General features: G+C 36.4%; 1 protein-coding gene across 7 annotated transcripts in view; it reads right to left on the bottom strand.

Annotated features, from left to right (window-relative positions):
• Positions 1-23,154, bottom strand: part of PIEZO2 (piezo type mechanosensitive ion channel component 2) — a 273,784-nt gene that overhangs the window by 38,675 nt on the left and 211,955 nt on the right. For 4 of the 7 annotated variants that reach the window (XM_032442628.1, XM_032442629.1, XM_015855375.2 and 1 more), the window contains 10 exons: positions 21,531-21,735; positions 21,277-21,378; positions 20,655-20,820; positions 13,437-13,680; positions 12,173-12,269; positions 10,030-10,189; positions 8,824-8,913; positions 6,881-7,002; positions 6,000-6,071; positions 2,105-2,208 (listed from right to left, as the gene is read on the bottom strand). In XM_032442628.1, coding sequence (XP_032298519.1) covers positions 2,105-2,208; positions 6,000-6,071; positions 6,881-7,002; positions 8,824-8,913; positions 10,030-10,189; positions 12,173-12,269; positions 13,437-13,680; positions 20,655-20,820; positions 21,277-21,378; positions 21,531-21,735 — 1,362 coding nt within the window. Of the gene's footprint in view, positions 1-695; positions 795-2,104; positions 2,209-5,999; positions 6,072-6,880; positions 7,003-8,823; positions 8,914-10,029; positions 10,190-12,172; positions 12,270-13,436; positions 13,681-20,654; positions 20,821-21,276; positions 21,379-21,530; positions 21,736-23,154 lie in introns of all 7 variants that reach the window. The other 3 variants (XM_032442625.1, XM_032442626.1, XM_032442627.1) reach the window with 1 other exon arrangement.

Genomic DNA, 23,154 nt, shown 5'->3' with positions numbered 1-23,154 from the left:
ACATTACTCACTGAAAATTAAAAACTCAACATCTCCAATTGAACAGCTGGTTGAGATGGTGTATGCTACCCACAGTCACAGTATGAATAAATATATCAGAGATAAAAGGAAGATTTGGAAGAGGGTAGGAGATTAGAATGAATAAAATGTATTTGTTTAATAAATGTATTTATTTACATATTTACATATGTTCAACAGTGGACATTTTAAGAGATGACACGTATATTTAAGTTTTTACTGTTAGTCAAAGCTAGAAAATCACACATGTATTCAAGGAGGATGTGAAAATGAACAAATCTCTTTTATGACTATGAAGCCAGAAAAGTTGTCAGACCGTAACTTGGTGCAACAATATGTGTCTTTCATGAACTTTTTACCAGCTTTCTGAGATCAACTGCCACAGGGTCCATAAGAAGCATGCAATTGGATGTGACCATCTTATACAACAGTATCAGAAGAAATCAAGAATTTGGGTCTGCATTTTCTCTCCAAGGCTGCAATTAAGGCAAGATAGACTGCTTTCTTGTCACAATACCACTCCAAAAGTAAGAAATGCATTGCATTTAGTAGGAATGAAGATTTAACTTCCATTACTTTTTGTATCATTTATATTAGAGGAAAAATGCAGACAAGAACAGAGATGTATGTTACTCCAGGATGGGTCACATATTTAGCACTCACAAAATGTCAAGTACCTTAGCTGCTTTGATTAAATACTGAAGAATAGTTTTGGGTAGTTTAATGACAGACTTTGGCAAGGCTAAAATGGCTGAAGCAAATTTTCCAATAGCTCTCTATAAAGAAGGACAAAGCAAGAGCAATTAGTAGAAAATGAGAAGGTATTAATAGAACATATCTATTGCATGATAGTATCTAGATTATTTAAAAAGTATTTACATCCACTGACTCCAGTACGGAAAAAAGATCACGTGTGATGTCTACAATACCTGTATTATCTAACAAATAAAATATTAAAATCTTCCCTCGAGCTGACTATTGCAAACTATTTGCACTGAAAAAAGAAAATAATTAAAGTAATTCTTCAGCAGACTGTACTCAGAATAAGATCACATTGCTAGTATTAAGACCACATGCATTGTGATGGAAGGCATATGAAGTATAGATGATCTAATGATGAACAAATTTTCATAAACAAACACAATATTATTTTCCAGACAACTTGTCTCCTGCCACTAAACATCTTCATGTTTAACATACTGCAGAACTGATCACTCATCATGGAGGAAACTGCCTGCCCTTTCTTGGGCTGGGCTTTTGGTAATGCACCAGTTCTTGAGCAAAGTAAGCTCGTAAATGTGTGGAAAGGCATATCCACAAGATGTTACTTGTTTCCTTCAGATTTTACAGTTGAGAAGCAAAAACATTTACAGTATCTCTGAAATTCTTCAACAGCTAAAATTTCAGTTTTATAAAGATTAAAGCAATCTTATGTACATGAGTGTTTCACTGTCTTTTATCACTATATCTTCTAAATTAACGCAGTCCGTCACTTAAAATGCAACATGTTAAATAACACTGTCCTGTAAAAGAAATGAGGATGTTGTGGTTGCTTTATATTATAAGGCTCTCTATAACCCAAGGATTTTTTTTTCTGGTGCATTAACGTGTTACTAGTGAAAAAAAAAAAACACACGCACAAAAACAAAACTAAAATGTTTTTTAAGTATGTTAGGTTATTTTCCATGAGAAGTTGTTTATTTTTGTGTGATTTTTTCATAGAATGATTGCATTTACTCAAAACCAGAAAATTACTAAAGCATTCTATAGCAGGAAAGACAGCCTCCTTGCTTGTCTATACAGTAGTACAGAAAAATAAAGCTCAGATTCGGAAACTTTGTTTTTGATTTTTGTTTTCCTCTGGCAGAACTGAGTGAAGATATAATTTCATTATAGTTATTGTAGGAAATTGGCAATGCTTAAAGCAAGTAAAATTGCATTTTAAATTGGCAAGAAATTTCATTTCCAATACTTTTCAGATGTAGTTTATATGTACTAGCTGCTAGAACATACCCGCCTGTGTTAAGAAAAACCTAAATTGTTTTTTTTTCAACTGTCAGCTACCAAGGAAATCACACAAAAGTACCTGAAATGCAGATTTTTTTCGAGGCTCTTCCTCTTCTTTTTTCTCTTCTTCCTCTTCCTCTTCACTGTCCGTCTCAAACAAATAATAATTTCCACTTCTGACCACTAAGTGAAACAAAATATTTTCTTATTTTTCTGAGAAGTTCTATTCTGATCTGCCCCAAGACCTATAAATAGCCAAACAGTCATTTATGAACTCATAATCAGGAGAGATGATAATACAGAAGAGATGAATAGGTCTCAGATAAATTATCTGATGTTAGTCTATGACACTTTGGGGCATGGAGAAGATCGATGCGAGAATTAAGGAAAGACCGTGAGAAGAAAAGATAAGGAAATATCTTGACGTTTATCAAGTTACAAGGCACATTTTTTAGAAACAAGTGGCAGTTTAGTATGAATGAGTTCAGAAGTGAAGGTTATTTGAGGGAGTAAAAAGAGCCCAGCAGATAAATAAATGGATTTACATAAACCGTACCACTGGACAAAAAATAAAGGAAAGATCTTTAAAATGCTCAGGCATCCTTCAATCTATGGGATGGTATAAGTTAATGCTTTCTTCAGACTTTTAAGTTTTGGCGAGGTAATGGAAAACCTTGGTTTGCTTAGAACAGATCACTTGGATTCTATGAATGTGAACACAGATGAGTTTCAATTTTTTGCCCATGGATTCAGAAAGATTCTGAAACCTTGATACAATAAAGATGCACAGTGACTAAGCTAGGCCTTATATCCTTGAACAGAAGCAATGTTTTTATTTCTCAGATGGTAACAGGTCTATAGGAATAAACAAGGGAAACAAAAGGAACAAAAAATAAGATAATGAGCAAGAGAAAAATCAAAATCACAGCATTACATTCAGCAGTGAAGACTGGTAAATAATTTCTGCATTTGAGCTGAAATATTTAAAGGAACAGTTACTCGGATGGAAAGTCACACAGTTTGGGTATATGGAGCAATACATACTTATATCAAAATGTGTGTTTAACCCACATTACAGGCCTCTGGAAAACTGACGATAGCTTCAATTCTATTCAATCATACCTTGAATTCTACAGAGATGCTCTGTACATAGGTGGTCATACAAAACAACAGTAGAAACCTCAGGGTACACACAGTGTGAAATTTGCCAGACCTCCATTAGGTCATAATTTCAACATCTAAAATTCCCTCACAGACAAAATCATGTGCCTTGTTATGGCTTTGTAACACCCCTGAAAGCCTTGCAGAGGAACAGAGACTTCAGCAGTTGTAATTGTTGAACTGAGGTTAGAAGTCTGGAAATTTATGGGGTCAAATAAATCAATCATTTTGCACAGGGCCTTCTTAGAAAGCCCACTTAAAGTACACAGAGGATATAAATGTATTTCAAGAACCAGTAGTCTGCAGTTCTCTTCCATAAAAGAAGTGTCTCATAAGCAGCAGCAGAAACTGTCCACACAGAAGATCAGCAGGATAAGGTCTGGCATCTAGGAGAAACCTACACAACCATGCAGCTGTGAACAGGCTCAGAGCAGCACCTGCTCAAAACTGGAAGGCCCGAGCTGGCAGAAAACAAATCAGAAAGGATCTCCTTCCAAAATTTTTCAGTTAAAGTATATCTAAGGTTACACCATAATATAGCAATTACACCCCTTTTACAACTAAAGAGGGAGGTATGATTGAATAGCAATAATGCACTCTTGCACACATCAAAGTGGAATAAGTAGTGTGTCAGTCACCTGCAGGGATTATTACAGTGTCCAAACTGCAATGATAAAATAATTCATGGCTAGATTGGATTCAGGGCCCCTCTTCCTACTGCAGAATGAGATTTTCTCATACTGAGAAAAGGTACTTGCAGGCTTTGTGGAACAAGATGGAGGAGGCAGGAGGTGAGTCTTGCAGGTGAAGTCACATAACATTTGCATCTGTTTGCACCCAGAGGGAAAGAACTCCCCAGGACAGCTGCAAACTCCACTTTTTCTGCTTGGTCAGACACAACTCTGCACCGCAGGAGAAGCTGAGGACCTCTAAGCATGTGGCCCTAGCTCTTGCTGTTCTCTGTTTGGCTCCATATCTGATCCACAAGCACTAAGAACTCAGAGAGTATAATTGAGAAAAGCCTAATACATTTTTCTCATCTTTTCCACTCAGAATCAAATTAATGACTGCATTTTTTATTCCAATGAATATCAAATGAGGTATCTTTCTGTAGAATAAACTAAAATAAGTGGTATAAGAATGAAAACAATCTAAATTGAACATCAGAACTGGGATAAAACTTTGAGCTTTAGCAACCTCAACAGCATATATACAGCCACAACGCCATTTACTAAGAAAAACGGCCACTGGAGAACACTGCAGGGTTACAGCACAGTGTTTCGAAAGGACAGATGGGGTACAATATGTGAGAAATATAATTCTATTTTGTTTGTAAACTTGCAGACACCTACTGCAAGTGTCGTGTTTCAATGAGCGGGGAAGCAAGGCACATGGCAGGCAATCACTGTATGTAGGATCAGGGTCTATGATGTTTCCCACAAGGTTTTGCATTATTGCAGTAAATAATTTCAAGGTTGCTCACTATTTAAATACCAAAACATAAGTTGCCACCTAAATTAAATAATGAGGGTGAAAAAAGTAAAAGCCAATGTCAATGTCTCTCTCTGAGCAGTTTTTCTCACTACAAAACCAGTAGTGAATAAACAAGAGACCATATCCCATTCCTTCAAAATTCACCGTAAGTTGGAATTCTACAGCAAAAACTCACAAACTACAGTTTTAATCTGTTTTGACATTATTGTTCTTAGTGAAAACTATAGGAAAAGAAGTTTGTTTTCACAAGACTTTTGAAAAGGGATAGGTCTCTCTAAAGTGGCATTGTGCCCTTTAGAAAAATAAAAATAGAGACATAGTTTTATTTGTGACTTGATAGAAACAATCATCCAATATTCTGTTATACACTCTATGGCAAATATATATGCTGGAGATATAAACAAATATACAAACATAAATTAAGGAATCTGTAGATGTATAAAATTATTACTAGGAGTAACTCTCAATAAAGTAAATGATGAGGCACTATACAGACACTTATATTTAACTCTTGTCAGTGCTATTTATCTAAGTACTTTTAGAATCTTCAGAACATATTAAGTAGATTATATCTGATTTCCTTGAACAAAGATCCATCAGGACATGAGATCTGAGATTGCAGTCTACTCGGTTTTCTTCTATTTCACCCCATGAATAGTGTACAGATGAACTCTACTATCTGCTTGGACTGGGATGGAAAAACATTAGAATACCACAATGAAACATAATTCCTTGTGCATATAGTTTTGCTCTCAAATAAACATAAAAAAATATGTTAATAACAATATCAGAGATACTCAGCTGAGCTCTGTGCTATGTGATACGGGAGCAGTCTATCTGTTTTACTGTGGTATTCATATTTCTACAGCTGACCACAGAATCACTGAAGGACCACAAAAAAGATCTATGATGTGTGCATACGACAACAAAATTATGACTTTTCTTAGAATACATTATCAGACCTTCACATTCATATGTTAAGTATATTTTACCTTGCAGTAGGGGAGAGTTAAGATTTTTGAGGCCGAATTTATTGGTACTGGTTTGACATCTTTCTAAAAATGCCCAAAATGTCATTAGCTATGATGCCAACAAAAAAAAAAAATAAATAAATAAATAAATAAATAAATATCAAAATATAGTTAACCTTCCTATTTGAATATTTGGAGGTAGAAATTATTTGCTAAAATAGACAAGACTTCTATCAAGTCACAATCATAAAATCAGGCATAAAACAAACAGGTCAGGGAATGCCTTCATTCTGGTCAAGGATATAAGGGTTAAATCCACATATTTGTAAAATGATTGAGAAAACCTACTGGAAGCATGATCAACCCAAGGCCGCCACCACAGCTTTTTTTTGCCCTTGGCTTTCTCTTTGTCTGCTTCTCCTAAAATGAAATATGTCCAAACATTAATTTTACAAAATGAGAAACGTTAATTATACTGATTAATCACTTTTCATTTCTCTCAAAAGAGTAAAACTTCACGAGCACATCAGATGTTAGATCTACTGAATGTATTCAGTATAGAAGTCATTTAGAAGCATGACTACCCAGCACAAATGCTCTAGGTTATGCAGCAGTTTAAACAGAAACTTATGCTAAAACAGCTTAAAAGTTCAGTTTTGTGTTTTAAAACATACAGTCACATGTCACTGTTATAACAGTGAATGATCTTCTCTTAAATCCCTCTGAATTTCAGGTGCCAAAATTTTAGATACAGTAATTGTTGATCCTAAGTCAGTGCTGGAAATGTTCACTACATAGATATCATTTATCCATTCCCACATTTTAAACAACATTAAGAAAGCATACAAATATTTCAGCAACTGAAAAAAAGCCTCACAGCATCCAAAAAAACTTGCTGAAAAAATGTGAATTCCATCTCTTTGTAGCAATGTGGTTTATACACAATAATTTTGCTCAAAAAACAAACCTCTGCTGCTATTCAGCATTTTGCCAACAGCCTGAAGTTAACCAAGAGTAATGTCCAAACAAACTGCTTTTTCTATGTCTTCTTGTAATGTAAAACATCAGATTTTTTTTTGCTAAATTAAGCTCCAAAATTTTACTGAGCTATCAACATTGTACCAAGATGAACAACCTGAAGAACAATTTCTCACTTGCCCAACATTTCTATTGTCTGTTAGGTCCTGAGTGCTCAATTGCAGTTATGGCATGACAATGGCTAACGGTACCTTCATCATCTTCTTCCGAAACCTTCCGAATTTCAGGCCCCTCTGTGGAATCCTGAGTCATGCTTAGCATCCTCTCTTTACCCTTTTTATATTTTTGCTGCCTGGCTTTGATGCGATCCATTCTAGCAAAAGGAAGAATCTTATTATATTCTGGTCTTCACTCCTTTCAACCCACTCTGAAAAAGAGCTGTTAAAATTCATTCATATGCACACAAAGAATTCTACTAGAAGGGTCCATTACATACAGTCACTAAATCTTGCCTGTAAGAACAGGGAGATAAATGGCTCCGAAAGGGCTGGCTGGAAGGGTCAAGCCTGAATATTCACCCATGGACTCGATCAAAACTGAGTTGCCTGCTACCACATGATGGTTTTACCTACTCCCCTTCAACTATCCTCCAGTTACTAGAAAATGAAAGAATTGCTGCCAGGAGCTACAATGTAGCAAATAAAGCTCTGAGAAAAGAGGACTTCTGATTATGCAGTGGTTTTCCTGAAACTTCCCACTCAGTGAGGAATGGGGTGGTTCCTGCACAACTTGCGCTGCATCCATTGTCACCCATAATACTCTCATGTGTCCTACATATCTGTAACCACAGAAGGCTTAAACTGGTTTAGTTATGTTCAGATGCAGTCAGACCTCAAATTTTCCTTCTTGCAACCCTGTAAACACATATGGCTTGTTATGCACAGTCATGGAGGGACTTTTAAGGCTTTCTGCAGTTACTAAATAAGAATATTAGCTGGATACAACAAAAAAGTAGACAGCACAGAGAAAAATAATCTCCAGGACAGTTAAACTGAAGGAAAACATTTTCATTGAAGGTAAAATATATGTTATGTAAATTGCAACCATACACAAGCTAAACTGAATAAACAGGTACGCAACAACTTTTACTAGGAATTCAAATACACAGAATGAAATCCTATATTTAGTGCTTAAGTCAATGAGAATACTGTCATTCATTACAGCAAGTCCAGGATGTTACTTATTTGGCTTTTAAATATAGGTTTCCTAATTCAGCGCTTTGCTGTTCAGATTTATGCTCTTTCTAATCCAGCCACTATGTTTTAGTCTCCTATGTTTTAATCATCCATACTTGCTCCTTCAAGTGAGACAGTGTTAGTATGGCACTTCTTATTAATAAATGAGCCTACCATTATTAACAATGTGCCTTTTCATGAGTTTCACATTGGAACTGGCATTTCACTGCCCTCTTCCTACTTTTATGAGAGAAAGGGAGAGAGTAATCAAGAGAGCAGTAGGGTAATAGTGGAAGGGAACATAGAAAGATGAAAAAAAAAGATATTTTTTTTTTCGCATTTCCTCACATCACATGCTTTCATGCCACATAAAACAGGACAACCCAAAACTAGAGTGAGCTGGACAACTAGAAGAAAGCAAAACATACTATGTAGTAACAAAACATGTCTTGAATGTGGTCACATTGCTATGATACTCAACTGTGGAAGAGTTAGACAATGATCTTGTTTACTTGTCATCGATAGATTCTTAAGATTTAGAAGAACCTTCAGAATGAGTAAGGATGTTCACATCTTCTCTCTTTATTTTTACAAAATATTTGTTTCCATTTCAGTAGGCACATGAGAACATTTCATGCTAATTTTGTTATGTCAACCTTGCAACACTTGTCTTAGAACTGTGAGTCTACTTTTAAATGAAAATTAAGCCTATGCAATGTCTTGTCTTTCTAGGAAAGATGACTCTGAAACTGAGTAACACTCAATAGCCTAACATCTCTGAACACCCATAGCAACTGTTCTTTAGTTGTAAAAACTTCAAAAACTTCAAAAACCTACTAATCATTTATATAAAATAAGGTGCTAGATAAATACCAACAATCAATGAAAAACATAAAAACACATACATGTGAATGTATACACTTGTGTATAATTATAAATATATATATGTAAATACATACTGTCTTTTCAGTTGATCCATTGATTTTTTTTCCTCTTCAATTCTTGCCTTTACTGCCTTAACAATTGTAGCCTGGAAGAGCTCAGCACCCCTACAGCAGAAACGGGGGCAGAAGAAAGAGAGGAAAGATTGTTTCCAAGTTTCTTTTATAATAGCTAATCATTTCATTTGCTGGAAAGAGATAATCAATTAATATAGAATATTAATTCCTTTACAGTCAGTTATTTCAAGAGCTGGTGTCAAACACTGTGATTCCTACTTGGCCTAAAAGTTCAAAGAGCTCCTGTAGCTATTGATGGGTGATTTGAGTACCAGTATAGTAAAGTACAACAAAGAATGATGAGTTCTTAGCAACTTGATCACTCCTAAATTCTTATAGACTGTTGAAAACTGACACTGGGGAATGGTTGCTGTTGTCTGAAACACAATCTTATTTGGGTAAGTACTTTTTATTTCACAACTTTTACTAGAAGCCAGGCTCAGGCTGTACTGTCTGGAGGGGGGGGGGGAAGGGGGAGGGGGAGGGGAACAAAGAAATGTCATGATACACTTACTTCAAAATTTACAACTTTGCAAATAGTTTCACTTTGATCTGCCTTCTTATTACAAAACAAAAGACAAAGGAAAATAAACAAACAAAACAAATGAACAAAATCAGAATGGTTGTGCTAGTGACAGCTGTGAATGGATGACAGTGGAGAAATAACAGACCCAAAGTGACACTTTGCCACATCGCAGTTGGATTTCAATGATACAACACTTAGTGTCTTCCTGAATCAGATATCATTCCTTCTCTGCATTTTTCCTAGTGGGACATTTTTAGGAGATGTGATTTCTAAAACCCATTTTCTCAGATTCTGATCTCAGAATGTTTTCTTTCCAATTCTTACAACATTTGCTGGCATTTGCTCCTATACATGCTGATGCTGAGAGACTGCTGCAACATAAGTAGACTTCCACAGCTTTTAATTAAAGCTATGAAAGCATCAGATGCTGTTTGGTGAGTTTAATTTCTATCAGAATCCTAATGACTTGTTTTCTCATGTGCTGTGTCACAGTTGGAGCTGCAATTATTAATTTACATGGATTGTTTAAATCAATGTTAACTACCAGAACTCCACTGAAGCTATCTATCATAAACAGTAGGGCTTTTTTGATTAAGTCAAGCTGTTTATTTTATTTTTTATTTTTTTTATCCTAATGTTACCTTGATGCTAGAATCTGGGAAGCTTTTATATCTGCAACTACATGAAGGAAGTAGTAACTCATGAAGACTCTTCTTTGCAACAGGAGAAAGGCAAAACATATACTGTCCCAGATAATTCCTGCTTCTCCACTAGGTAGTTTACAGTCTGCATTGTTGGTTGCTGGAAAAAAAGAAATCAGTGTAAGAACTGTTGCATTAAGTATTTTTTATAATGTTTAATCATTTAAATAATGCCATTAAAATGGTTTTAAATAAAGCTATTAAATTGATGTGTATTTCTGTTTGATTTATGCTATAGTTTCTTTTAAAGCAATCTGGAAACCTTTGAACAATGTGATATCACATGAAAAATGGGAATTCACCAGAAGTGATGAATTCTGAAGCAAATTCTGTCTGTCTTAGTAAGTGTTTGGAAAAAAAGGAAAGTATTTTTTGCTAGCTTGGAATATTTGATTCCAGCAATTTTTAGAATGGTATGTTTCAAGGTTGTTTTTTTTGTCATTTCAAAATGACTTTTGTCTCTCATTTTTCTATTAAGAACAATATCATGAGAATGAAGTATTTTGTTTTAGTCAAAATAATCTTCTAATTGACTTCTACCACTTAATATATTTCATATTCCTCTCCACAACCCAGTTCACAGCAATCATCAAATATTTCTTTCCACTGCAGATGAGAAAAAGCAATTGAAACCACAAAACTGCTTCCTTTGGGATAGGAGGAGAAAGGCAGAGAGGAAATCCCATTCCTTTGGCTTTGGATTTTTCTTCCTTTATTTATTCTCTAAAGACAATTCTCTTGGGTATACTCAAAAATTAAAATGGTGTTTTTTTGTAGCTAGACTATAAACTGAATGGCCTACCCTGCCCTACAGAAGGGAGAGAAGGACTCAGAGGACAGACTCTGGCTCAAAGCTGGCGTTACAAGCAAGCCAGCCTAATGGGTCAGGAAGCTCAAGCTCCAAGAGCTTCAAAGCCTGCTGTGCTCATCCCCTGGGGAGTCAGAAAAACATGTCTAAGTTTCTGATTCTGCTCAAAAACTTTTGGAGAATATGAACCACCAGGCATTAATTATCTTGTTGATGTGCATCTTTTGTTTTTCCTATCCTTATGTTCTCTTATCTATTAGAGTCAGACACATGGATTTTTGAAATGGAAATTCAGAAGTCTGCTGCAGATTCACAGTTCAAACAGTTAAAACAGTTCTGTTTTAAATTCTGCTAAAAATACTGAAAAAATAATGTTTTCAGACTGTCAATTTAGGACAAAGTATAGAGCTAAAATAATAGCTCATTGAGAGGCTTGGGGTCTTGCTCCCCTTACCCCTTCTCACTTCCATCACAAACTTGAGAATGATCATTAAAAAAATTACCTAAGAACACTGTAAGAACACCACTTTTATGCTGGCTTAGGCTCTTGCCATTTCAATTAGCTGAACTGGTTTACTCATTTAGCAGCTGAAAACAAGGAGGAGTGGGAGTTTTCAGCTGAGTGGTGAACCCCATTTGGAAGGTGGAACCATACTCCCAATTATGTAATTAACTGCATATACAGGGAAATTGTGTTAAGCTCCAGCATCACCAGACATTACGTTTAAAGCACAGTAAATGTGTTTATGTGAGTGGGGGTCTTGATAGATCCCTTTGTATTTGTATCTCTTTTGATTCTATGAGATCACAGAATCACAGAATGATTTGGACTGGAAGGGACCTCAAAGCCCACTCAGTCCCACCCTATGCCATAAGCAGGGCTGCTCCCCAGCAGCTCAGCTGCCCAGGGCGCCATCCAACCTGGCCATGAGTGCCTCCGGGGATGGGGCACCACAGCTTCTCTGGGCAGCTGTGCCAGTGCCTCACTGCCCTCTATCATTTCCCCTGTCCTATCCCTATCTGCCCATGTAAAAAAAGTTGGACTCCCTCCTGTTTGTAAGCCCCCTTCAAATACAGGAGGGCCGCAGTGAGGTCCCTCTGGTATTTCCAGTTTCTTGCTACTCCCTATATGATGAAACTTGTTTAACTGCACTTACATGCAAGACGTTTGCACAAGGTAATATGTCAAGAGAGGACACAGCTTAAATATGTTAGAAGATTTTGAGATCATCCACTGTTTACAGGAAATTAAAAAGAAAAATGAGCTGTACTTACGGATACGGTAGCCTTTAACTGTGCAAGCCAGACTAAATGCCTGAATCAACCAGCAACTATTCTGAATTAAAGACTCAATGTAGCCACATGCTCCTATCTGGAAAGTAAAAGAACAGTTTAATCTAACAAGGCATAGCAGAAATAAAGATAAGAAACTTATTGCATCTCTTTTAATTATAATGCAAATACTTAGACTGCCACTGGCTGTTTTACATCACATTAGTGAAACAGAAATTAGTCAAAGGATGTCTTTACTAGGTGCACACATCACTTTAAATGCAAGAATTTGTTCTTTTGGTTATCCATTGGATAGCAGGTATGTGGGTTTGGTTTTGTTTTTTCAGAGTAAGTGATATGTCTGTCATGTGATGCAGTGTGACAGCTAAGCAGCTTCTATAAATCACTGAGTTAAACTTGAAAACATACACGGACAAGCTGAACATACTCACAGCCCCACTGAATTCCCAAGCATAAAATGAAGCACATATGTAAGCATTTAGAACATTTGCAAATTCAAACCACATATAAATCAACTTTATTTCAGTACAGTGACTTATATAAATGTAAAAAGAAAAATGTCTGCTCTTTTCAGCCCAGCACTACAAATGTTCAAAGCTAAAAGGCAATTGCCAGGAATAAATCTAAATTTATCTTTCATAAAGTTTTAAGTTCTGCCTTGTCTCAATCACCTATTAGTGCCACTGCAAAAATCTGATCTAAAGAGATAATTGATGTAAGAAAACCATTAATACTTTGCCGAAGTATTTAACCTTTAATTTTAAAATGTCTGTTTTCATCTGAAACTCACACTAGTTCTAAAGGAAAACAGAGTGCAGCTTGTAATGTTGTAGTCAACCTCACTAGCTACGTTACATCACACAACTGTACCTACTACTAGACTTGAAAATTCTGGTTTTAAATAAAAAGTTTAATTGAATGTGCACTATTTATTGGTGGTGTAACCTTGCACTTCTTACTCATTTCATTGAAATTTTCACAAGATTTCTAGGGAACAATTTAACTAGGCAGAGAAACCAGAATCTGAGCCTTTGAAAATGGCTTTCAAGCTTTTTCAGAGCCAGACAAGGGTGGCACACTTTCCTACAACATGCATGCATTAACATTATCTGAATATGCACTTGCAATTTCTGATATAAAATGGAACCTGCTGTGCATTAGCAAAAGGATTTTTAATGGCCATTCAGTTCACTGTGCACAGTTCATATGTAGTTAGAAATGCAGAAGAAATGCAGCTGCTGCTTACTGAGAGGATGTTCTTCATGGTGATCACAAAAACATTGTATGCAATCAACCAGTCCCAGTAGCGCAGGATGCTCCTGATGGGTTTCAGCAGCAGATCTCCACCAAAGAGAAGAAAATAAAAGCAGGCAACCAAGTAGCCCATACAGAATATGCTGATCCTCGTCGTTCCAGTTATGAAGATTATAGTAAGCACAAACCAGAAGAGGTAACTAAAGATTATCACTTTATACATATCTAGGTAGGACCTAGAAGTAAAAGAAGGAAAAACACTATCATTTTCTGAGGACAATGATAAATCTCCTTTATGTGCACTACCGGCTGCTACTAGTGTCTACAGACTGCTGAGGTTTTGTCAGCATTTAAGCACCTGTACAGGATTAATGCCAAAATCAGTGTCTGGTTCATTTGCTCAGTTCCAACTTGGTCATGATGCTCTGCTCAGTCAGGGTATTTTGCATTACATGAGATTAAGGGGGGAGGGGGGAGAATACATTTACACTAAACTTCATGGTGGTTTTAACTCAATGGAATAGTTTTAAACTGAAACAAAGGAGATTTAGGTCAGATATTAGAAGGAAACGTTTTCATACAGAGGGTGGTTAAACACTGGAACAGGTTGCCCAAGGAGGCTGTGGATGCCCCATCCCTGGAGGCATTCAAGGCCAGGCTGGATGTGCCTCTGGGCAGCCTGGTCTGGTGGTTGGTGACCCTGCACATAGCAGGGGGGTTGAAACTGGATGATCATCGTGGTCCTTTTTAACCCAGGCCATTCTGTGATTCTGTGATTCATGATAGAGTGATACTACCTGACAATGTAGTGTATGCAATTTAAAAGCTATCTGAGATCATCTTTCAAGAAGTCTGGGTATTGCAATAGTAAGTCTATTTTCAAATGCCAGCTGTAGTACTTCAGTGCAAACAATTCTGCATTTATCAGCGACTTCTGGGGAATTCAGACTAGTCAAAAGCCTTGCATTCAAAGACAGTAACTAAAAATATATTTCTCCAGTGGAGATCAACTGTAAAGGTTTTGAGCTGTAAAAAGAAAGTTTTTACAGAATGTAAATGTGCTAGAATTTACTGGAATGTTTGCCAGGAAGCTGTAAGACAGAACTATCTGAAATCAGCCCAGTGCACAATGAGAAAGAGTCAGAAACAACTTGGTATTTTCAGTCTTCAAAATCTTAACTTAATATTGACTCAGTGAGCTTCCAAATAAGAACATCTGCCAAAGGCAATACCAAATGCTACATATAGCTAAACACTGCAAAACCATCTAATTCACAGTTTCCCCTCATTTGGTGTTTAGATTCCAGATGCACTGCGTGCTCAGGGTCTGTTCACCCAAGCTATGAGACGAGACTTGTCAGGAAACCAGGCAGGGAGAGGGCACTGTAGGAGTACACATATACCTGAGCCAAACCATGTAAGGAGTAAATGAACTAACTGCAGTGGATGAGGCCACATAAAAAGGCCCCTGCTGCTTGATCTTCTCAGGCTCAGAACTTTCTAGGAGTATGTATTTATAGTCCTATATTTATATGCATACAGCTTGCCGAAGCTAACCAGAAAGTCATTTAATTAAAGGTAATGAGAAAGCTCCTCTATGCTTATTTCCCACAGACATTAAAGAAATTTATGGACTGCTACCTGTGAAGTCTAAAAATTTCATGGTTTTAGAAATTATGCTGAGTTTGGGGTGATAAAAAATTAACAAATAATTTACACATATTAGGAAAAATAAAGATGCACAAATTATCAGTTGAACAGAAAAAAAGACTTGGTATTTGGTATTTTTTTAGTATTAATCACTTACATGTCGGTTGGTTATGAATCAACTTCCTGAAAATGCAGTATTTCTTTGCCATTAACAAAGTGCATCAATATCTTTCAAAAAATCCACAAATGGAAATGAATTGATCAAAACAAATTGATCAGATTGGTTAAATGGGAATATTTTAATATTCTTTGACAAATATGAATTCTGATGCTTAAAGTACAACTGGAGTTGGCTGCATCCAAGCATTCCACCATATTCACAGTGCATTTGGTTGAGTCACGGTGCAACAGCAAACACTGCTCTCAGATTAAAATTTACAGAAACTAGAGAAAATATGAAAAGCATGACAACAACTTAGCCATTTTTTTTTCAATATGGCCTTAATAATTCCTTACATAATTAGCAGGGATTTAAAATATCAAATAAAAATTCTAATTTTTAAAAAATACATTAAGTATAATAGTTTTGGACATTGGTACATTAAAAAAAAAAAAAAAAAGGTATGAAAAGAAAATCCTTTCAAAAGGTAGGAGCAATACAACTGCATGAGGTTCTTAGAAGTGTAAATCTTTCTTGTTACTGAAAAGACACAATTACAAGCAATCTTAATGACAGAAATGACTCCCCAGACTTGACTTTCAAGTTGTCATCTTACAATATGTTGTTAGAGCAAGTCATTCTGGACACACCTAAACAATGAATTTCACAGCACATTTTAGATACCTCAGAGCTGGCCTAAGCAAAAAGTCATGGTGAACAGACTGGATAATCACAGGTACATAGAATTATTACCCAAACCACACTTATTTCAGTTGTAATACCCTCGTACTCATTTATTTGTCTTTTTCCAAAGATCTCCCTAATTTTCTTTAATTACGTACAACCTTATATGTGAGTCAAGTTCTCTAAGAGAGGGAAGAAAGGTATGTCTTAAGGACCAAAATACTAGGAATTTAAGAGTTTAATTTCTTTGCTCTGGAGGTTATAAAGTAATAGTGAAAGACTGTAGCACAAGATCACCTCAGAAGCTAAGAAGACCTTACATAAACACAGAGAGACAAGCCATGGGGTATAGCACTATTCTGATTTTTTTTAATAGACAGCAAAAAAAGCTTAGTCTTGGATAACATACACCGTAATTTTATACTTTCATTGCAGACCACACAGACAATTAGTTTAATGCCATGTAAACCTTCCAAACCTCACTTTTTAAGCTGTCATTAAATCCACATCCAACCTCAGGGAAGACAGGTCATCCTCAAGATGGAGTATTTGACAGTATAACTAGGAAACCTGAGAGCTGGCTTCTGCCCAAGGATCCAGTCTCACTTCCCAAAATTCCCTCAGCTGGGCACTACTGCCCTGTCTTTGGCTGTGGCTCTCAAAATTAATTTAAAGAAGTTTTTGAAAGCCTATTTATTCTTGGAGAGGACTGTTTTTCTGACTATTACAGCCTATAAACCAACTCACTACTGGTGTGATGAATGCAAGGGCCAAACAACAGTAACGGTGAGTATGTGTAGCTGGAGGCCAAGAATACAGCCACACTTGAGAGGAAGATTAGTCACTACACCACTGTACCAAGACCATCAAATCGTGGTTTTTGGTAGCCAGTAACTTCTACATAAGAAAATATGCAGAAGAGACCTGAAACATTAATAAAAAATAAGAAACTCTAATTAGTAACAGTGTCACTAGCAGACCCACTGATACTCTAGATGACTGCATCATCTTATTCAAAAAGAGGAAAACATTCATCTATCAAATCTACTGTAGCCTCAGATTTCTGTCTGTATCCAATGACCTATTTTATTTAATAAAGCTTTATTAGTCTTATCACGTTCACTTCAGTATTTCATTTCGACAGGGATTATTTTTTAACTCCAGTGCAATCCTAGTGAGCTCAATGGCACATTTGGCTGTGGCCAACCTAGTGTCCAGATATCCACCTACAAGCTCACCACCTCCATATAACCCCAAGGCTCTTCCCACAGCCTTCCTCTAAAGACTACCTTCTCTATCTTCTTCAGGAATGCTATTCTTATTACACTGATAGCAGCCTCTTTACCTCTACTCCCAAGATTCATCCCTCAACTCTTTCCTACCTGTGATTCCTTACATGTTTCACACACACACTGTAGGAGTTTGAGTCACAGTGTTTCCCTTCAAATCCCAACACTGCTGATTTCTCTATCTCTTACCAGTGAAATCCTTCCTTCATGATTCTATTTGCTTTAAAAATCCCCAAATCCTAAGCTGTGTTATTTAAGGCCATTTTATAAGCAACAAAATGTTTATTTGCTTTATACAAATATGATGGGAAGCCTGTAATGATGATTTGCAGATACGCTCTCACCAATCCAAGTTAGTACTCTAGTTCCAAGAAAAGGCATTACAGCTGCCTTTGAGAGACTTCTTCTGACTCACCTGATGATGGTTCCCAAGGGGGACAGTTCAATGACTGACTGTTAGTACTATTTCTGGTCTCAGGAGGCTAAAAGTAAATTACAATCCCAAATTATTTCCCTGTCAGTGTCTAGGAGAACACCAGAAAACTGCTTGGGAAATTAAATGAGAATTTTCTGGCATTAGAGACTGTGGGAAAAGATTATCCTCAATGAAGTTGCTTTAAATTCTGTTTCATTTTAAAAGCTCCTACTACTATCCCTCATTTTTATTTCCCTCTCATAGCCCTCCAGTTGTACTCTCCCTTGAGATTAAACATCTATCCCCTGAGGAATCTGGGGGTGGAAAGACAAGAAAATTTCAGGAAATCTCTTCCATAGACTGTATGTATCCTTGTTGTGCTCAGTTATTTCTCCAGAAGTAAGAAAATTAAGCATTTGTAAATTTGACCTTTTCTTGCAACTGTTTATGTTGCAGTTAAAGGTTTTTTAGCCATGCCTACTAGAACAGTGACCAACTGGCATCTTCTTGAGGGAACAGACACATCAAAAGGGTGCTCTAGCTTGCAAGTGCAGTTTTCCTTAGCAGTAAATGTACACTGGACTTAGAAAGCAAACAAATGCTAAGAAGTATTCTTCGAAGCTTTGTAATTTATTCATAACTACACTGCTTTCACTTCTTTGTTTCTTTCTTTCTGCCTGACTTTTGTATAAAAGCTATTTTTCATTTCACTTGCTCGGATAAGCTTTGAACCAGGCTGTTTCCCACATAATAAATATTGAGACAATTCTGAAATTTGTGAAACAAATTGAAAGAAATACTTTTAGACAAAGCCCTTTATGTTCCAAATTGTCTTGTATAGAGACTAGATACATACATTTCTGAGGTATATCTTCAGTGGGTTCTCCAGAGCTTGAGAGTCATTCTCTTAAAACATTTATAATCTCAAATGAAAGAATCAAAGTCACTTTTAATGACTGCACAGCCATTCTCTGGTGCTTCTCTGTAGTAAATCAAGCATCTAGGATCACATATCATAGTTCACTGTTAACACAGTTTAAAGTCTGGGAAAATCTGCATTGTAATGAAGACACTGAAGGGGATGCTAAAGAAAAGATTCCATCAAGAAGACAAGAGCTATTATGAAGTTCATACTAGAAAGGAAGGTCTTCTGATACCCATCTACATGTACTACAGGTATGTTCCCATTCAAACTGTCAACAAAAAGTTACAGCTTACCTGCTCCAGTATCTACAAGAAAGGATATCACACACAGGAATTTCTTCTTTTCCTGCCATTAATGAATTCTCTATAAATTTGATGGAATTTTCAAACAAGAAAAAATGTCACTGTTCTGTTTCCTTCTTTGCCTTTTTTTTTTTTTTCATTCCATTTCTTATTCACGAAACACAAAACTATCACATGAAATAGTTACACAGATTTCTGTATTTAGCTAGCACAAGTATAAAGTAATCAGAGGTTATTTGCTCAGCTCGCCACTGAAAATGTGATTCTTTGATTTTCTTGTGTTTTTTCTCTGTGATTGTTTTTGTGTCTTCCACTAACAATATAATTTACTCCTAAGCACAAGTCGCAGATTCTTAATTAAACAGCTGAACAGCATTATTAATGTATATACAGGTCTGTTTTCCCAGCACATGTCAAGTGAATGCATAAGAAACCACCACTGGCTTCAGCTTGATGAATACCATGCATATGAATAAAAAGACAGAACTTATCCCAAAGAATTGTGGAGAGGCAGCAGGCCAGTTCAGCTTGGACATTGCTTTCCATTATAAACCTGACTTTGATTCCCATCCAAAATCTTCAAAGAATATCCTTTGTGCTTCGATTTTTTTTTACTTGGCCATTTGGGAATATCTTCTACAGATGACTAGAAATACCAACTAGATTCCAGGGAACTTTGAAAAGATGCCAGAGGAGACTTTAAAAAGCAGTGATTTTCTTGCCTCTGTTTCCTTTCTGAAGGTAGTTTTCAAGTATAGTCTCATTGTTAATGAAGTTTTTTCACAAGTTTCTTTTTCTAGATTAAGATGTTAAAATAAGAACTTTCTGTCAGCAACTACACCATCAGTGAAGTTCTTTGCCAGCGACCAAGGTGATTAAGCAAACCAGAGTGCCTGATGCAATTGCTGAATTATCTTTTTTTACGTGTACAACATTACAGTGGCAATAAGAAAAAATCAGCCAGTCCTTCTACTCATTCGTCTCAACCAAGCCCTGTTTGGCAGATGTGTCTTGGAAAGCATCCCAACGCAGTGGAGTATTTTGAAAGGAGGTTATGACCAAGTCCTATTTGGCAGATGTCTCTTGGAAAGCATCCCCACTTGATGGCATATTTTGAAAAGAGGTTATGACTTCTTTCTCTGTTTATGTCAGTGGGTCTAGAGCATGGGGTTTGCTGTGTAGACTGAGGGGAAGAACTCTTCACCCTATGCTCAGAAGTGGCTATAAATCTCTTGGACAAGTTGAATAAACTGACTGTATTTCCATTGTCTCCTCTTTAAAGCTATTTCAAAATACAATTGGCAATCATTTCTAACAGAAACAGCAGTATTATCTTACTGATCTTGAGAATGAATTTTAGTGACAAAATTTGTCTGGGTTCACAACTGCACGCATATCAGCAACATGGGGATTATTGCTAGACAGGATTTCAAATTTTGTTATTCATTTCACACTCACATGTCTGCTGGTAATACGCATTTCAAAACAAACAATCTGACAAAACAGTAGCTAGTAAATTTCATTCTTTCTGTATATTCTTTTAACAATGCATCAAACTTTCAGAGACACTTTCAATTAATGTTATGCCCAGCACAACTTGGAAGGTCTGAACTAATCTCTTCTGAAGTGGTCACACAAGAATGGCTCCACAGCTTGAAGAACAACTGGAACCATATTCTCAGTCTCTGCCCCCTCTTAATATCATTCACCTTTCTACTTTCACACTAGAGAACATTATAAAAATGAAACTCTACAGTTTCCAAGCGTTAAAGATTCAGGTTTTACCGGCAGTGAATGAAGTCTGGAACAGGATTATGCTGGCTGAAAGATGCTGCTTCAAGATTCATACAAATTTCCACATTGTCTCCAGCCATGATTCGCACAGCAGCTTTATTTTCATCCTCGAACGTTTGCCTTTGTAAGGATGCACACAGCAGCAACATGAAATCATCTATGAGAAAGCAGTGGTTGCAAGGAAAAATTCAGTCATTAACTGAGGTGCAGGGAGTGGTGGCAATAGACCATAATTTAGTTAGCAGATTTTTCTTTGAATATCCAAGACTGTTGTTTTCAACGTGTTTAACACCAACTTGACATTTATTAAAGCGCTTGATTTTTTTCCTATATTTTATGATATTTATTGAAAAAATAAATTAAAAACAGAAAATAATCCATAAATTTTGATATTGATTTATTAAAAATTGGATACAGAGAAACAGATGCAGAAATTACTAATCCACTGATTTTTTTCTGCTACACAAAATGCCACACTCTGTATCCAGTCTCCCACAGAATATGACATCTTGCTGCTGGAAAGTAAATAAAAGTCTGGCTTCAAATTACACTTTGCAGATGTTTTAAGCAAAAGACACCTAAACACTTTTCAAATACGTGCTAAAATACTTACAGACAAGGAAGACAGGATTTGGTCTCACAATGAAGTCTGGAAAGTATAACCACTTTATGATATTTGAGTTGAAGTTGGCATTACCACTTCTCCATGGATAGTCTATATGACAGAAGCACATAAAAATGCAATCAGTACTTTACAACGATTACTTCATCCTTTTCTCTTGGATACTACTGAATACTTATCATTTTTTAGCACTTTTCTGTAAAAGCAAGTAGGAGCAACTGTCCATAAAAGGTAAGCATCCATACCTTTACAAGGAGCAGGTGGAATGCCAATACAAAGAAAATATTGGAATGTAATGATGCATGCCAGAAAACAGCAATACTTTGGCCAGATTTCTGCAATAGCTTTTCTTCTACGTCGATACAATACAGCAATCAACCAGAAGGCATGAATCATGGCATAAAAATCCATCCGTTGACCAATTACATTCACTGACAAAAGAAAACATGTCTGGAAAAGAAAGAAAGAAAAATAATCAACATTTGCAACCTAATGACTAGTCGATTTAGTAAGTATAAACTAGTCTGCATTTTAACAATATGCTTAGACACATGCTGCAGTTGATGCAGGAACCTTTTGCCAACCAACAAGCTACAGCACCAACCTCCCCCACTCCCTCCAACTCCCCAAATTTTCAGCACTCTTCTGAGAGTGTCATCTGCAAGAATACACCACAGGTTTTCATTACGTGATACAAAATGGAAAGAGCATTGCCACAGTAGTCTATATGTGAAATGTTTAATTGTTGCCAAGTAAAGCACATATTACACAGTCGTATATTTTGATAGCACTTACAGATGTGAGAAAGAAAAGGAACCACTGAGAATAACAACAACTAAAGTGTATCCTCATGTGGGAACCAGACAAAAAGAGAAGGGATTTAGACAATATAACTTCTTTTGGCTATAGACAAATCCAGCCAATTGCTGTAAGGCAAGTTTAGTTCTCCATTCTTTTTAAGACCCCTTATCCCAAACCATTTCTGTTCTCTGGCTCCACTTAAAGCAGATCCTTCCTCAGTGCTATGCAGCATGTTTTCATTCACAGTGACTCACTTATTCAGTATACTTCACTATTCTGATCTTCTGTCTCCTCAAATTAGGATGAGGTTACATTTAAGTCCTGAAGGAAACAGCTTGTTGATTAATTCTAACTTCCATTCATTCCTAAGCCTCAGACCAGCCATAAGCACGTTATCCTATTTATTAGGAGCAAGGAGTGATAGCATTTAATGCAAAGGTCAAGAATATCCTAATGAATAGATTTGGGGTGCTTTAAAACAGCAGCTGCTTTTCACAGATAGCCATCAAATATTTTGGAAAAAAAATATATATATATATTTATTCTACAGTCAGTTTTGAAAGTGCACTTCATGTATCTGTGTGCATACAGAGGAGGTGGGAAAACATAAATGAAGCTGTGTTATCATTATTATTATTTTTTAAATGCTTGTACAGCAATGGCTTGCCTTCATGTAGGTTCGTTTCTGATGTTTTGCTGCCAGACTGGGTGAAGCATTTAGAAGGAGTACATTAGTTGAACTTAAGCTCCATCTGGGAAACTGCTGCTGGGAAGGTAGACAAACATCTACAAAATGAGACACGGACCAGATACTAAGAATTTGTCATGAATCTTCAGAAAAATAATTTCACTCATGTATACCTGCCTTTCCTAATGTTCTGTTTCCTGTCTATTGCAAAGGTCTTTGGAAAAAAACTTTGTCTTAAATATGCTGCACAAAGCAGCGATAATCTTTGTTGTTACTTGCTCCTATAGACTGTTAGCAGTTACAGCAGCACGTATAAAAAAGAAGAACATGTTTGGTCAGCCAGTGACAAAAGAAGTCTGAAAACCTTTAAATGGAGAAAA

The sequence above is a fragment of the Coturnix japonica genome, chromosome 2 (genome assembly GCF_001577835.2).
Source record: "Coturnix japonica isolate 7356 chromosome 2, Coturnix japonica 2.1, whole genome shotgun sequence".
NCBI classification, from domain to species: Eukaryota; Metazoa; Chordata; class Aves; order Galliformes; family Phasianidae; genus Coturnix; species Coturnix japonica.
This window is presented reverse-complemented; position numbering and strand designations above follow the sequence as displayed.